Source organism: Typopeltis vanoorti, chromosome 20, assembly GCF_054136105.1.
Source record: "Typopeltis vanoorti isolate ZY-2024b chromosome 20, IOZ_Tvanoo_1.0, whole genome shotgun sequence".
Lineage (NCBI taxonomy): Eukaryota > Metazoa > Arthropoda > Arachnida > Uropygi > Thelyphonidae > Typopeltis > Typopeltis vanoorti.
In genome coordinates, this window is record NC_143568.1 from 9,672,834 (window position 1) to 9,690,190 (window position 17,357).

Genomic DNA, 17,357 nt, shown 5'->3' on the forward strand with positions numbered 1-17,357 from the left:
GTTAAGTTGTTGGAGAAGCTTGTGAGAACTAGAATCCAGAGTTGGGTTGACAACAATGGTATAATCTTTGATGGACAGCATGGATTTGCTAAAGGGAGGTCGTGTTTTAGTAATCTACTTACTTATTACAATAAAGTGACTGCTTCCTTGGACAGAGGAGAAGGATATTATTATTATTATTATTATTACGGGCAACTCCAGGGAGTCATTAGACTCATCGAGGGAGGCCCCAAATCATTTTCATCACAACTATTCGACATTCATACAGTATCTATCATACCTCGCCTTAAACTCATTCACTGTCACAGCATCCACCACAGACTCAGGGAGCGCATTCCACTCATTCACTACTCTAAAAGTAAAGAACCCAGCTCTAACACCTTTACTAACCACACTTTTGCCCAGTTTCCATGGATGTCCCCTAGTCCTCCCACAACCAGCCCTGTTCTCAAAAATATCTTCTGAATTAATTTTATAGAAACCCTTCAGTAATTTGAATGTCTCAATCATATCTCCCCTCCTCCGCCTATCAACCAATTTTTGCAACCCACAAATCCTCAACCTGTTCTCATACGGTTCATTCCACAGACCTGCTATCATCTTGGTCACTCGCCTCTGGATCCTCTCCACCTCCTCCCCATCAAGAAGAAACCTAGGTGACCAAATCTGAGCACAGTAGTCGAGATGAGGTCTTATCAAGGCTCGATACAGAGGAACAATAACCTGCTTGTCTCTGCTTGTCAACGTATTCTTCAGCAACCAAGTGATTTGATGAGCTGATTTGGCCACTTTTGCAATGTGTCCCCTAAATTTCAATTCCTTATCCACCAACACTCCTAAATCTCGTGCCTCATCAATTTCCTGGAGCACGGTTCCACCAATGCAGTAAACTGCCTCCCATCTTTTCACCCCAAAATGCATAACCTTACATTTTGCCACATTAAATTGACATCCATTCTCCCTAGCCCAGACCTCCAATCTATCCAAATCATCCTGCAAAATTTTGACGTCATCTGCATTCACTATTGCCCTACCCAACTTCGCATCATCCGCAAACAAATGAACTGTTCCTCTCAGATCCTTTCCTATATCATTTATGAACAAATTAAACAGCAGTGGTCCAAGAACAGATCCTTGTGGTACACCACTAGTCACAGGTTTACTGATTAGAATTCCATGTGGTATCCTGTCAAAGGCCTTAGCAAGGTCCAGCAGAATCACTGTAAACCCATTACCCTTATCCAGTTCAGCCGTCACTGTGTTATAATACGTGAGCAAGTTACTGAGGCATGACCTACCCTTCACAAAACCATGCTGTCCCCGATACAGTATCCCATTTTCTTCTATCCAATCTTGTATTTTCCTCTTGACTATTTTCTCTAAGACCTTGATAATGATTCCTGTTATGCTGATTGGCCGGTAATTTTCAACAGCAGCCTTGGAACCACCTTTGTGCAGTGGAACTATTTTCCCCTCTTTCCACCCCCTTGGGACTGACCCAGTCCTGAGGCTCAAATTAAACATAATGGTCAAGGGCACTGACAATTCTTTGGCCGCTTCACGTACGACACGAGCTGGTATACCATCCAATCCCACAGATGTATTGACATTGAGGTTCTGTAATAGACTAGTTACCTCTACCTCATTCATCACAATTCCAGTATAAGCTGTTGGTTCCTCCATTTCCGCAAAGCCACCACCTGGATGATATACTCTTGCAAAGTGCTCGCTCAGTAATTCCACAACATCGACTGATTCAGTTACCTCCCTACCCTCAGCATTTTTTAAGATCATTCTACCATGAGCATTTTTCCTTTTACTTGCAACATATTGAAAAAACTGTTTGGGATTCTCTTTAGCCTGCATGGCCAATTTCCTTTCGTAATCAGCTTTTGCTTTTCTTACCACCCTTGTTACCATCCTGGCCTGAGCTTTATACTGTTCATGCACCTGATGGTCACCCTTCTCCTTAAATTCCCTCCACAATTGTTTCTTTTTTTGCAGCTCAAGCTTAATAGTGTTATTCATCCATTTAACCCCTACCTGATTTATTATTCGGACTCTTGGTATACAGTCAACCATTGCCTCCTGCAAACAGTTCTTAACCACCTCCCATGCACCATCAACATCCAGCCCTTGCAGTTTTACATGCCATGGCATTGAGCCAAGCACACACCTAAGCTTGTCATACTTACCAGCCCGGTAATTCCACATATACCCTGTCTTAATTGTAAATTCGACTCCTTTAGCCACCTCCCAAGTCATGACCTTATGGTCACTCTCACCAATTGGTGGCAACATGGTCATGTTCGTTACAGCTACATTCTCAGTTGCAATTACTAGGTCCAGCACTCTCTGCCCCCTGGTATTTTCCAATACATGTTGCCGTAGATAGTTGTCCCTTAATAACTGCATAAAATCCAATTCCTTCCTCCCATGTGCCCTCTCCTCTTTCCAGTCAATGTTACCATAATTGAAATCACCCATAATAATTACCCTCCTTCCATTCATTTCTTCTATTTGCTTATGCATACTATTCCCACCATCCACTCCATCACCCGGTCTATAGCAGCACCCAATTGTATATTTTGTTCTGCTAGATTGTATCTCACACCAAACAGCCTCAAATGTGCTTTTTTCCCCATCCTGCAGTTCAACTTCTATACTCCTTGGCTGAAGCTCATCAGCTATCATCAATAACACTCCTCCCCCCTTTTTATTCACCCTGTCACTCCTGAACACGCTATACCCATCGCATTCAATCCCACTAGCTTTATCATCTTCTGTCAGCCATGTTTCACTAATACCGACAACCTGTGGCCTGGAAGTGCCAACCATGGCCAAAAACTCTTCCTTCTTGTTCCTAATACTCCTGGCATTAGTGTACATGAATCGCAGAAGCCCATTTGTCCCATCCCTACTTTGATTCCTTATACTAATTATCCCATTCTGATTTGTTGTCCGTCGTACTCGCCCGGGCGTAATATACTCATTCATACACTTAACTGCCCCCCCTAAAGTCTGTATATCTACTCCCCCCCCCTCTTAATAAATCTAGTTTCCCTGAGTCTGTACATCCACTTCCACATCATTCATCAACACTCTTTCAAGTCTCCGTACACCAACTCCATTCAAATGTAACCCATCCATCTTATATAAGTCCTTTCGCCCATCGAACTCATTCCACACATCCACAAATTCCACACCACTCTCCATGCATAACCCACGCATAAAGTCATTGGCAATTATGGCCCTCCTTCTAAACACTTCGCTGTCATACCGCGGTAAGATACTCACCATCCTAACTCTCTCACTCTTCTCTTTTGCTACCTCAAACAACTCCCTCACATCCTCTATCATTTCCATTTTGTCCTCTTTCAAATCATTCGTTCCTGCCACTATTATCATCTCTTTCACCCTCTGTTTTTGCAGTCGAATAGATTCGCTGACGTCCTTTATGTTCGCACCCGGCTGGTACGACTTCGTTAAACTCTCAATTATTACGCCTCTTAATAGCGAATCCCCATACAGCACTCGCTCCTTCATTTTATTGACGTTTACGTACATTCTATTTTTTGCCGTCACAGACTTCCGCCGGTTATTTGTCGGTACGTTCAACACACATTTTTGCATACGCTCCAGTTGTCGTTTGGCTCTGTGTATCGCGCCATGTAAACGGGCAATTTCGCTACTCGCATTTATCTCACCATTTTCATTATCGATCAAATCATCCATTCCTTCGGTGTTTCTACCTTCATTTACACTTTCAGCGACGCTCTCACACATATCTGGCACTACCACGCAATTCTCTAGTACACCGCCATTTTCTACATTCTGACTACCGTTAACGATATCAGTCTCGATACACGAAACACGCTTGACGAAAAAAGCTTTTGCGAAATCCAAGTATATTACACAGTAATATACTTGGATTTCGCAAAAGCTTTTGATAGAGTGCCTCATGATAAGTTGACAGTCAAACTAGAGCAGATGGGGTTGGATATTAGATTAGTGCATTGGATTGGAGACTGGCTATCTGATAGGTATCAACAAGTTGTGTATGGGGGTGCAATATCCAGGAAAAGGAAAGTCACTAGTGGAGTGCCTCAGGGATCTGTTTTAGGGCCATTACTATTTAACTTGTATATTAATGATATTGGCGAAAATTTGGATGGAGATATTCAGTTGTTTGCAGATGATGCAAAGTTGGGACGAACCATAAAGAGTAGTGAAGATGTTGTGGCCTTGCAAGAAGACTTGAATAAATTGATTGATTGGGCAAGCAAATGGGGATGTGAGTTCAATGTTGCAAAATGTAAGGTTTTAAAATTTGGAAAACAAAGATGGGATGCAGAATTTATGCTTGGTAAGAATATATTGTTGGAAGTAGAGGAAATAAGAGATCTGGGAGTGATAGTGGATAAGGATCTAAAATTTAGGGGTCACATCGCCAAAATTGTGAAGACAACACAAAGACTTCTGGGAATGATGAGGAGGACACTGACGTGTAGAAGTAGGGAGATTCTTGTTCCATTGTATAAGGCTTTGATTAGGCCACACATGGACTATTGTGCTCAGATTTGGTCACCTGGTTTTCAGAAGGATGAAGAGATGTTGGAAAGGGTCCAAAGGCGACTGACTAAGGTAGTTTCTGACCTCTGGAATGTCGAGTATGAGGAAAGATTGAAAAGATGTAATTTGCAGAGACTAGTGGAGAGAAGGAAGAGGGGAGATATGATAGAGACCTACAAGTTGGTAAGGGGTTGCTATAGGATCAATGGTGGAGAAGTTCTACAGCGAATAGTGGGAGATCAGGGGAGAACCAGAGGTCATCCCTGGAAACTGTATAAAGAGGGTGTGAGTAGGGGAGTGAGAAGAAGGTTTTTTTCGTGCAGAGTTGTGAATGATTGGAATGCCTTGCCTGAGAGTGTGGTGTCTGCAAGGAGTTTGAATGTGTTTAAGACCCGGTATGATGAGATGTGTGTGAGATAAAATCACCTCCTAGATGAGTCTTTGACTCCATGAGGTCTTGTTTAATAATAATAAATAAAGGATTAAACTAAATTTATTATAGTCTAACCAAGTGAAAAATAAACTTTCAACATCAAAAGGACAATTGTGTTTTAGCATTCTACTTATTATAACAAGGTGACAAATGCATTTGCAAAATCTAAATGTACACAGTAACATATTTAGATTTTTCAAATTCCTCTGATAGTTTATCACATGACAAACTGGTAATTAAATTAGAACAGATTGGGGTTAGATAACTAAACCTACCTATCTACCTCACCTACTAATATTCCTGTAAAAAAAAAAAAAAAAAAACACAAGTAATTATAACTACCTTGTTCATTGAAAGTTTTCTTTTTCACTATAAACTTAATGTGAAGTCATTAGCCTCTATATACAAGTAGTCCAGTTGTCATGATACTTCATGTGCAAATATTATTTGCTTACACTTGGATAAAGGTTAAACCAATAATATAATTTCTTGGCATTTTTAATTTATAGTATAAACAAATGAAAAAAAAAAAACCTTTTGACATCTATATCTAATCCAGAGTATTTTAATAAGGCATAACACCTTTTGACTACTTGTATATGGGTAATATGACTTCTGCATTACTTCAATATTGGTATCTTGATGAGATGATTTGAAGATGATGAAAAAATGGCACCTATCATGAAGAGAGTTTACGTGTACTTATTACTAATCTTGTGCTTTGATTAATGTGACTTTTTTGGGGGGAATTCCGAATAATTTTTAGAGGTAAGCTTTCTTCGTTTTGTGACTATTTTTACACTTATATTGTCTAGCTGGTAGACTATTGCGTTAATCAACACTTGGCATTGTTGGCAGTTCTCTACAGCTGTGGGATTCTCTACATAAATTTTGCTGGCAGGTCTCTAGACCTGCGGGATTTATATTTGTGCTCATACGCAATTAAATCGATATGAGTGTGCCTGACTTGGACGTTGTCACTGACTTGCTTGATGAAGAGCTGGCTATCATACTCATTAATTAATAAACTTCAAAAGAAGTTCAAACTGAAATAGCCTGCTAACTTGATTGATCCCGACATCATCGTCGACTCTCTAGCACTCACTTTCATTAAAAAGCTTCTTAAAAAATTTGAACAAGAATGGCCCGGCTACTTAAACTTATATTCTTTACCTGAGGTTGATGATGAAGAAAATGAAGACTCTTCTCAAATGGAGGAAAAGCTCAATTTACTGGTGTCTGCCTCTAATCCCTCTGATCAAGAAGAAATTCATGCTTGTAAGAAGTGAAAAACTCTCGCTTCTGAACCAACAAATGAAGTTGGTATGGATGAAGACTCTCCCAATTCAGACTCCTCTGCCTCTCCCAATGAGAACGTTCCACCGATTATCCTAGGGGAGAAGCAGAGATCGACACTCCCTAAGAACCACCATGGTTAATCTATAAATAAATTATAGATTGGCCAAAAATGTAGATGAGAGCATAAAAATTCACCTGCCATGGTGGCTGATTATAGAAATCTTACAAAGGAGCTGGACGCAAGAGGAATACAATACCATACATTTTCACTTGCCTCCGAAAAAAAATCTGAAAGTAGTCCTCTGAGGAGTCTCCAAGAATATTCACATGGATGAAATAGTCACTGACCTTAACTTACAGGATCTACCTCCCATAAAGGTCAGTAGAATGTTCAGATCAAATAAGACACCTATGCCTCTAGTTTTAGTAGAGATTCATAACATTTACAATCTAAAATCAATCTGTGGACTTAAAATCACCCCAGAACTAGTGAGGAAAAGAGCATCTTCTGGGCAGTGCCACAGATGCCAGAAGCCTCTGTGGCACTGCCCAGAAGGCTTCAAAGAAGGCTGTGGATACAAAAGAATCCACAGATGCCTTTGTACAACTTTTGGCCATGCCCAAAAGTTGTACAAAGCTCAGGTACAGATGCTTAAAATGTGGCCAGAATCACCCCACAAACACTTGCACCAAAATTCACCTCGGCTAAGTGCGCTACTTGTGGCAGTCCTCACTTTGCTAATTATAGAGGGTGTATTCATCACCACAAAAACAGATGGACTGATCCAAATAGTCAACCTAACTTCGTCATCTAGTGCGAGAGTTCCTGAAATTCAAGCTCCTCAGTCCTCCAAAAGTGAGAACATGACAACAGGTGCTCGCTCATCATTAACTGAGCCCCTTAAAACGAATCTTCAACATCAAACGAGAACATATGCCGATGTGGCCTGCTCCAAACAGACAGTACAAAACCAGAACCTGGCTAATCCACATTCAAATCTATCAGCTATTATCATTTCTTCTCTTGCAAATATGCTGCAGGATTTCAGCAACACAAACCCATCACTAAGTGCTACAAAAAGATTTTTACAGCAAATGAATCCATATTATCTGTACTCTCTGATGCATAGAAAAAAAAATCACTCCAGATTCCATTAGGATTATCGCTTGGAACGCCAACGGTATCAAAAACAAAGTGTTGGAAATCCAGGAATTCAATAATAGATATAATCCAGATATACTTCTAATCAATGAAACTCACCTGAGGCCTACCGACAACCTAAAAATCAGAGGGTATCAGGTTTACAGAAACAATAGACTTGGGTATAGAGGTGGAGGTACAGCCACCCTTATCAAAAACTATATAAACCATCATTCAATAACCAATCCTGCAACCACCAACCTCGAAATCACAGGCATTAATGTCCTCACAAACTCGGTTGGAAACTTACAACTTTTTGCTGCCTACAACCCTCCAACAAAAACCATTGTTGACCTCAGATCTGGATGCCATCCTTGGCATAAAATGAATGGTCATCATCGCTGGAGACTATGCAGAACACCCTGCCTGGAGCAGCAAATCTACCAACAAAAATGGCCGCATTCTGTTTAACTATTCAAGTTCCAATTGCATAGCTGTGGCTGGTCCTTCAATACCAACTAATCTCAGTCCAATTGACTCCTCCGACATCCTAGACATAGTTGTCCTCCAAAATGTCAAATTGTAGTACAACTTGGACTCACTTGACGAATTAACCTCTGATCATAACCCTATTCTGCTCCAATTAGGCAATCAGAAGGGACTGTTCCCACTGCCTCACACATTCATATCTTGGGAAAAATTATTCAATGTGCTCCCAAACTACTTTGGTCCTGTTCCTCATATTAACTCTAAGGAACAAATCGATGCTACAGTCAATAAATTTACTCAACAAATCAATGCAGCCTTATCATCTATCAACTCAAATACGCCTGTTTCTAAGCCTAAAAGACTTCCAGAAGAGATTAGGAACTTAATCAGGGAAAAAATAAGGCAAGAAAGAGATACTTTAACACCAGAGCTCCCCTAGATAAAAATTACTTAACGGGTTGAATAGTGCAGTGAGAGATGCACTGAAGGATCACAGAAACAAACTATTGGAAGATAAATTAGCTTTCATTTCACTTGGCGATCAAGCCGTTTGGAAACTGTTAAGAAATATCAAAAATAAAAACAAAACTCTTTCTCCTCTCAAATCGGATTTAGGCATAGTTCACTCAGATGCTGAAAAAGCCAAAACTATAGTTAAAAACTTAGAAAAGCAGTGCAGCCCTTCATATGATAACCTGAACTTCAGTCATATTTATAAAATCCACCACCACGTCAGATACGTGCTAAAATGATATGATACCTGTACCAGCCAACTCTCACCTACTCCTCCAGCCGAAATATATGACATCATACAGAATTTAAAGAATATAAAAGCTCCTGGACCTGACTGCATTCCTAATAAAGTTATTAAACTGCTACCCCCGAAAGGCCATCGTACACCTTACAACAATAATAAATGCCATGCTTAGATTTAAATACTTTCCCTATGCTTGGAAGTTGGCAGATGTGGTCCATATTTATAAGCGTCGTAAGGCCCCACAGCTGCCACAAAGTTATCGCCCTATCAGTCTGATTTCCAATTTGGGCAAAATCGCTGAAAACATCATCCTCTCCAAACTTCAAGTTTCAGTAAACAAGGGCTAAATATCCTTCCTATAGAGCAGTTTGGTTTCTGCAAACTCCACAGCACTAGTCAACAAATCCATAGACTAGTTGAATACATTACCACCAGCTTCAACTGGCATCAATACACCGGAGCAGTCTTTCTTGATTTAGAGAAGGCCTTCAACTAATTATGACATTTTGGACTCCTATACAAGCTGATTTTAGCTGGCATTCCATTGGATCTGATTCACCTCATAAAGTTCTTTCTTTCTGGAAGATGTGCAAGTTAAACTAAATGGGGCTGTGTCTATCTAGCGGCGGATCTTGGCTATAGTGCCTCAAAGATCCCTCCTGGAGCCGATACTTTTCTCGATTTACATGGCAGACATCCTGCATAATCCCAACAATACAGCAATACTGGCCAGATCTCTTAAGCCGCATCTTGTTACAAAGAATCTACAAGATAACCTTCTGAAACTGGAACACTGGTTCTCCACTTGGAGACTGAAAGTAAACCTTCAAAAATAAACCCTCCTTAAACTGCAAAGATTGCAAAACAAATGCTTATGCATGATCTTAAATGCACCATGGTACATTAGAAATGTTGAACTTCATTGAGACACAAATATCCCTTATATCTACTCTTTCCTGCAATCTCTTGCAGTAAAGTACTTCTCAAAATTGTCCTCACATCCAAATGAATTTGTCCAACAAGCAGCCAATTATGATGAATCGGTCATTGGATGAAAGGGAACTAGAATGACATAAGGCCATTCTAGTTCCCTTTCAGGATCTATAACTTGCCCAACTCGGGCTGAGCATGCAGCTCAAAAATTTCTCCCTACACAGTAACCTATCAGATAGCAGGGATTAAAAGCATTATGCTTCACCCTTATAGACAGTAACGTTCTGCTTGATATTGTTGCGTTGGCCTATCTTGCTGACTTGTCCATTTATGTTAGTTAAACTTATCCTTATTTCTTTAAATTCCATTTTATTTGTCAGATGTTGATTGATACTGATCCGAATATAAAGAAATTTATATTATCCTGTGACACCTTATATTCAGATTAGTCTATATATTGTAGAGGAATCAATCATCATCTAATGTTTGTAATCTCACTTTTCTACAGGCCGAGGTTAATATTATCTTTTAAGGCTTCTGCAAGGTCCAATAAATTTTTGTGAGTGGTGCAATGAAAGAAAATCAGACAAACATCAAATTGAATTCAATAAAACAAAACATTTAATGCAGGGTTATATAACATGTACATCTAAGTATAATTTTCTAAACAAGATAATGCAATTGAACAAATCTAAAATATCTCTGAGATACAGGTAGCTATTCAGTTAGGTTTTAAGATTAAAGCCAAAAGTCTTAGATCTTGTTATTCAAAGATAAGTATTTCTATCACAACTTGTCTCTATTCTATGAGACAATTCATATCATCTACACATAGATTTAGTTCTAGTGGTCAGAATAGATATAATGCACTAGGTATCAAACATTCAACTCTCAGTTCTGTATATTCTGTCAATTTATAAAAAAATATATTCTGTCGATTTATAAAAAAAGATCTCACAGTTCAAAGTTCCAGAATTCACAATAAATATTCTTATAGTTGGCTTCTCTAATTCACTTCTAGTCTATAAACACTTAATTGAATTACATGGCAGTTATCAAATTCAAGGGGGAAATTTTTATAGTTAAATTTTTAGTTAAACGCCACAGCTAGGGTTAAGACATATTAGGCGGAACTAACTTTCACTTGCTTCACACTGGATGTAAAAAGGATAAGTCTTACTGGGTTACAGCTTCAGCACATTGAATACACTTAGGCACATCTTTAAAATTCCTGTTAACTAATTACTGTGAGGAAACACAATTCAAAGAAATCTTCACTATGTTAACTGAAATATTAAACACAGAGCTTTGCAAATCTTGACACATTAGATTTACATCATGTACTAATTCCTTATTTTCCACTATGTATTGACTTCAGCTCTGCAGTATTCTTCCTCTAATCATTAGGAATCTATTGTAATATCAGAATTCCATAGAGGTAGTTTTTAATGCCTTTTTATTCCTGGTCCTTTCCTTGTCGATTTTTCCGAATATCTCAGCTCGCCTTTCGTTACACACCTCTGGTCTCTTTGCTGTCCCCAAGCTTTTTTTTTTTTTTACTTTCGTTTTCCAATTAACTGCATTTATTCTTCCCGCCAAAATCCGGTTCTAGCCAGTCCAACTTACATCTACAGGTTTCTCTCCATATCATAACCATTCACGTTCTAAGCACGCGATAACTAAAAACAACTCTGTTTCTCCCTTACTAGCCAATTAAATTCAATCAGAAGAATTACATAAAATCATATCAGCAGAAGTCTACATATATACATTCTCTTTCAGAAATAACAAATAAGGTAATAATCCGTAGTTCACATAAAATGCATTTAAATATAATAAATACAAATTCTTATAATATATATGCACAGCTTCTTATATTTATACAGGAATAAATAAAATAAATTGAATGACATTTTAGTACAGAGTTCTTTCAGTACTAATACATATTCTAGATTAAATAATTGAACAATAATAAGCAAGCTCAAAGTAATTATATGAATAATAATTTATGAACAAGTGATTAACATCAAATAATATTTATAAGTGTTGTTTAAGTTATGGCAAATTATGTTAAATGTGAATGAAGTATTATAATTCTCAAATATCTTCAATCACAATTGAACACTATCTCTTCTAGGTCTGGCTCCCACTGATGAGATAAAGATCAAAACTAGTCGGGATAGTGGCCCTTCCCATAATGCATTGCATTATACACTAAAAGGATGGGTGCTTTACATTATGGGATACTAAGGCAATGATGCAAAGTCATTAGCCTCTATATCCAAGAGTAGCCCAGTCCTGAAGATACTTCATGTGCAAGCATTTTTTGCTTATACTTGAATAAAGGATTAAACCAAGAATATAATTTCTTGGCATCTTTAATTTATAACTACCTTGTTCATTGCACCTTTCTACAGCTTACAGAGATACCTTTTTTGCATCCTTGCTTGCACACGTGCATATCTTCCGCGCCCCCCCCCCATTAATCCTGTGAAAATTTCCTTGTCAACTCAACTGTCCAACATCTAAACCCTACAACTACTTCTCATAGCCAGCTTCTTGACTCCTGATATTGCCTTACTTTTCTGTGGACTCTGAAAGAGTTTCTTTTGTAATGAAAACCAAATGATTAAATTTGCACACAACTTTGACCATGTTTTTTGTGATCATCACTTTGACAGTAGTACAATTTGGATAAACCCTTTCAAACTATTACAGTGTTTCCTCTGGAACTTAGACCTCTGATTTCATCCAACCCTGAAACTGTGCTTCAGGGTTGGATGAAATGCATAGCAGTGCACTTCTATGCACTTCTATAGGTATGATAAGCTATGCACTTCCAGAGTACTTTATGAACCCCCTCCCTCCGCTATATGGGAAACAATTTTAAGGCCATAGAAAACAAAAGTTATGGCTACCACCTAGTCCCTAAAGATATCCCTAAGTCTTAATGTTCTTATCATTTGCATTAACAGTATCTTCTGTGATAGATATAATATTGGAAGTATTTAAAGTATTGTTTAATTTTATTTCTTATGCTGTTTTATTTTCATTACATTTAACATAAGTTATTAATATTCAACAGTTTATTTTTGCAGGCAACATTGTTAGGTTTGGTTGATTAAATCAAGCTTTTTTAATTAACAACATTCAGATGAATCTGAATGCTTCAGTAATACTTATTTTTAATATGTCATGTCATGTTGCATTCATCTTTTTTCAGTCCAAATGTCTGTGTTGAAAGAAAAGAAATTGATGAACGCCAGAGTGAAGAAAAAGAAACCATCAATAATGATACAGTTTCATTTGGAATCAAATACCTACATGCATCTAACTGCAGAGAGACTGAAACTTCTTATATTTGTACAACCAGGTAAGAATATGTTTAAAAATATAAAAATTGGTTTACTTTCTCTGAGCATAAAGATCTTTTACTACATTGCCTGCCTGGTGTGAGATCACCACTTGCTTATTAGAGGCCTGAAATGTCATTGGAAATTCTGATTTGTTCTGTTGGATTTGTGAATTATCCTAAAATTCACACAATAACACAAGAAAGGATGAATAAAATTTATTAAATAAGCTAAGCCATATATTTTGATCTAAAAATTACAGGTCATCTTCAATGGCATTAGGTAATATTATTATTATTATTATATGGTATCTCCATGGAGTCTGGAGACTCATCATGGGAGACCCAAACTAAGTATTATACACAAAACCCTATCATACCTCTCCTTAAACTCATTCACTGTTAGGGAATGCACAGCTAATTCTCACAATCCATTCCACTCCTTCACCACTCTCCATGTAAAAATATCTGGTTTGCAGTCTCTACTCCTTTTAGCCGCGCTTTTACACAACTTCCACAGATTGCTCCTAGTTCTCTATTTATCATATACTGAAAAATTTCCTTTGCATCAATTTTATAAATCCACTTTAATATCTTTAAAAGTTTCTATCATATCCCCTGTTTTCTGCCTATCAACTAAACTTTATAACCCACAAACCTTCAATCTTTTGTCATAGGGAGCATTCTCTAAACCTGTCACCAGCTTAGTCACCAATCTATAAATTTTCTCTACCACCTCCCAGTCCCCAAGAAACCCAGGTAACCAAATCTATACACAGTAATCAAGATGTGGCAGAATCATAGCATTATAAAGAGGGATGATCCTATGGGGGCATAAAGTATGTCCCATAGGATTGCTGAAAGGGAGTCTCTACATCTTATTAAGGTGGGTGCAGTGGCTGTTCTCCACACTATGGTGTCTGACTGCTTTCCAAGCAGTGTACCATTGAATTATCCTAACTAGTTATCCTTCTGATATGACAAAATCCACACATCTTGATCCACGTTTCCTCTGCTTACATGGTGCTGATAATTATCCCTCGGAGTTCCATAGAGCCAATTTCCTTATGATTCTTGTTTCCAATGTGGGTTGCAATGTTTATTTCCCCCCATAATTAGCTGCTTTGCACTAGCCAGTGCAAAGAACTAGCATGATATATTTAAGCAAATCAGGATAGCTAATTTACTTAAATATATCATTATTATTACGTGACACTTCCAATGGATCCAAAGACTCATCGAGGGAGGGCACCTACTCTACTACTCTATTCTCCACCACTCAATCCACCAACTACACCAATGCCATCTGCTGCTCACCACGACAACTAGTATTTTCATAGACCATCACAAACATCCATGCCGACCGTGGGATTCAAATCCGCAGCCTTTTGGTTTGAGAGCCGATATGCTACCCACTCGACCATTGTTGGTCTGTAGTAACACACCACTAAATGTTATGTACCGCTAGCCTCTATACCATAAACTACTCCCAGTGCCACCCATTTCCTCGATTACCTACTTTTGAATGGGCACAACTCATATGCTATTATAGAAACAACTCTTCATCCCCATTTTCTGTACTGTCCTTTTAAAAAATGCTATACCTTTTCAGCTTCTTGTGAAAATTGTGTTTACTATCAACATTAATACCAATAATCTTTGGAAAAAACAGTCTAAAGACAAACCATGTTTGTCATTAGACAAACCATGTTTGTCTAATGCATCCAAATAGAGAAAATCAGTGCATTGTAGAAAGCCATTACATTTTCAGTTTGTTGAAAAGTGACCCTTATTCCTCATTCTTCTCAGAACTTGCTATACAAGTTCCTGTTACCTAAGCTGTAGAATCCACACAAGGTCGTCCCTGCTTCCATCCAGTCTACCCTTATAAGGGGCAATCTACTGAATTGTTGCCATTTTGGTCACCCATCCCTGGTCTTTGTCACTTCCACATCTTTGTGCCCATTCTTGGACATCATCTGTATGTCCAAGAATGCTTTCCCAGGTGAGACACAAACTCAGAGCCTTGGCATAGTTCACAATACTTTCTTATTAGTACTCTGCTAACTAATTGTATAATTTACATTTAAAGTAAAAGAACTGGATATTTTCAGATCTCAAAGTAATGATTTTTTTTTGTAAGACTTTGTCATAACAGGAGTATAATTTGCAAAACCACCTCATTAGACTGTTCATTGCTCATCCAGAGCATTAATTTACTATACATTTTAACTGTCTTTTTTGTGGATAGGGTTGACAGGAAAAAAAAATAACCTGAATACAAGATTGATAATTAGCAACTAACTAAATATCGTTATATATAATACTTTCATGTGTGTGTGTATATGCCTATTTAAAATAACTGAAAATCAAAAGGATGTGCCAGGATGTAAATTTAGTCTCTGCACTGTGAAATGGTAAAACACATACTTTTTATGGTGCAAGCCAATAATCACAAGACCTTTAATTTAGTTGTAGTGATTATACTATGCATTTTTCTGGTTACAACATTTTTTCTAGTTCTTTTTAACTCTTGCTCTATCAAAGCTGTATCATTATTATTGGCTTTGCCATATAAAGGTTTAGCTGGATTTTTCTGTTTTTCCATTATTTATAATCATCATTAGTAGTGTGTGTGTATATATAAAATAGTGGCACATTAACCTGATTTTGCAAAATCACAAATTTAATTTTGGATTTTTTATTTATTATTTAGGATTAAAAATAATGACATGAATAAGAGCTTCATTATAAAAAGACAGTGCTGTCACGGATTCAAAAAGAGAGAGGATGGTAATCCTGGCTGCACAGAACGTAAGGATTAAGTTTGTGTTGATATTTTTTTAACGTTTAGTTTGTACAGCTAACTGATTTAATATAGTTTAGCTGAGAAATGAGAATATGAAAGTATTATTAAATTAACACTCAAGGTAGTGCTCACTCGTAATTTATTTATTCTTATTGCAAAAGGAATACAAAGCAGCTATAGGTCAATGTGCAGTCTGGAAAGCCAATATAAGGTCTCATCCGTCACCTTGTGGATGTCCTGTAAGCCACTACCGTGAAATTGGCACCTTGGGCAGTCATTCACAATATGAGTAATCGTCTGAGCCACGGGAGAACAATCACAATAAGGGTGGTCTAACAGCCTCCATTTATGTATTAGGTAGCCACATCTGCCCTGGTTAGTTCTGATCCTGTTGATTGATGACCAAATCTTTCTAGGAAGAGCAAAACCAAGCTGTAGAGCACAGAGATCTTCTACCAGGAAGCTGTTTGTTGGGAGGTTGTTGGACCAGTATTCTCTCCATGTTAGATGTTGATGGCAGAACAGCTGAAGAGAGAGTTAGTCTATGGACCAGAAAGGCTTTCTAGATTTTAGAAGACTAGGTGGATTTATGAGAGTCTGGTGGAGGGGCAGGAGTGGGTCACTCATTGCTTTATTAAATTCTTTAATTGAGGCTTGTCTTCTCCGTATGTTTGTTGGAGCAATGTTAGATAGGACAGCCAGCCAGGAGAGAGAGGGGTGCTTCTCACTGTCCCACTAATTGTGTGCATGGTAGAGTTTAGCTGGGTGTCTATAATGTTAGTGTGTGCACTTCTTTCCCAGACAGGGATACAATATTCTGCTGCAGAGAATGCGAGGGCTAGTGCAGACGACCTTAGGACTTCTGCACCACAACCCCAGCTTGTTCCAGCAAGCCTTGAAATTATATTGTTTCTTGTTTTTAATTTTGTTGGACAGGTTGGTGATGTGCCTTTTATAGGTTAGGCTTCTGTCCAGGCTCACTCCAAGGTATTTTGGGTGAGATTCATGTTCTACCATTTTTCCACAGAAAGAAAGGTTGAGGCGTCGATTTGCTTCTGCATTGTTTAGGTGAAATACTGTGGACACAGTTTTTGTTGGATTTGGCTTCAAGTACCACTGCTTGAAGTACTCTTCCAGGATGTTCAGGTCTGTGTTCAAGGTTGATTCCAGGTTGGCAAAGGAGGTAGATTGATGTAGGATTGCTAGGGCATCAGTGTACATATACTTGCTTGAGCTGGTATGTGGTAAGTTGTACACGTAGATAGATGTTAAAGAGTAAAGGAGATAACATAGAGCCCTGTGGGGGACCGTTGTGAAGGAATCTGGGCCTGCTCTTTTTTCTGCCAATATGGACCCAGATCTTTCTGTTGGAGAGAATGGATTCAAAAAGCTGGAAAGTTTTTTTGCACCTTATAATATTTCCTAGCTTTAGGAGAAGGCCCCTGATCCAGAATGTGCCATAAGCTGATGTTAGGTCAATGAAAGTGCTCTGGATTTAAGTTTCTTCTGGAAGCGTGCTTCAATCTGTGTTACCAGGACCTGGTCACAGCAACTTCTTCCTAGCCTGAAGCC

General features: G+C 38.3%; 1 protein-coding gene across 2 annotated transcripts in view; it reads left to right on the plus strand.

The window, feature by feature from the left end:
* LOC150095222 (transforming growth factor-beta-induced protein ig-h3-like) overlaps positions 1 to 17,357 on the plus strand; it is a 163,698-nt gene that overhangs the window by 36,270 nt on the left and 110,071 nt on the right. For both annotated transcript variants that reach the window (XM_090410806.1, XM_090410807.1), the window contains exons 3-4: positions 12,848 to 12,997; positions 15,693 to 15,790. In XM_090410806.1, the coding sequence (XP_090266932.1) occupies positions 12,848 to 12,997; positions 15,693 to 15,790 (248 nt within the window). The remainder of the gene's footprint in view (positions 1 to 12,847; positions 12,998 to 15,692; positions 15,791 to 17,357) is intronic.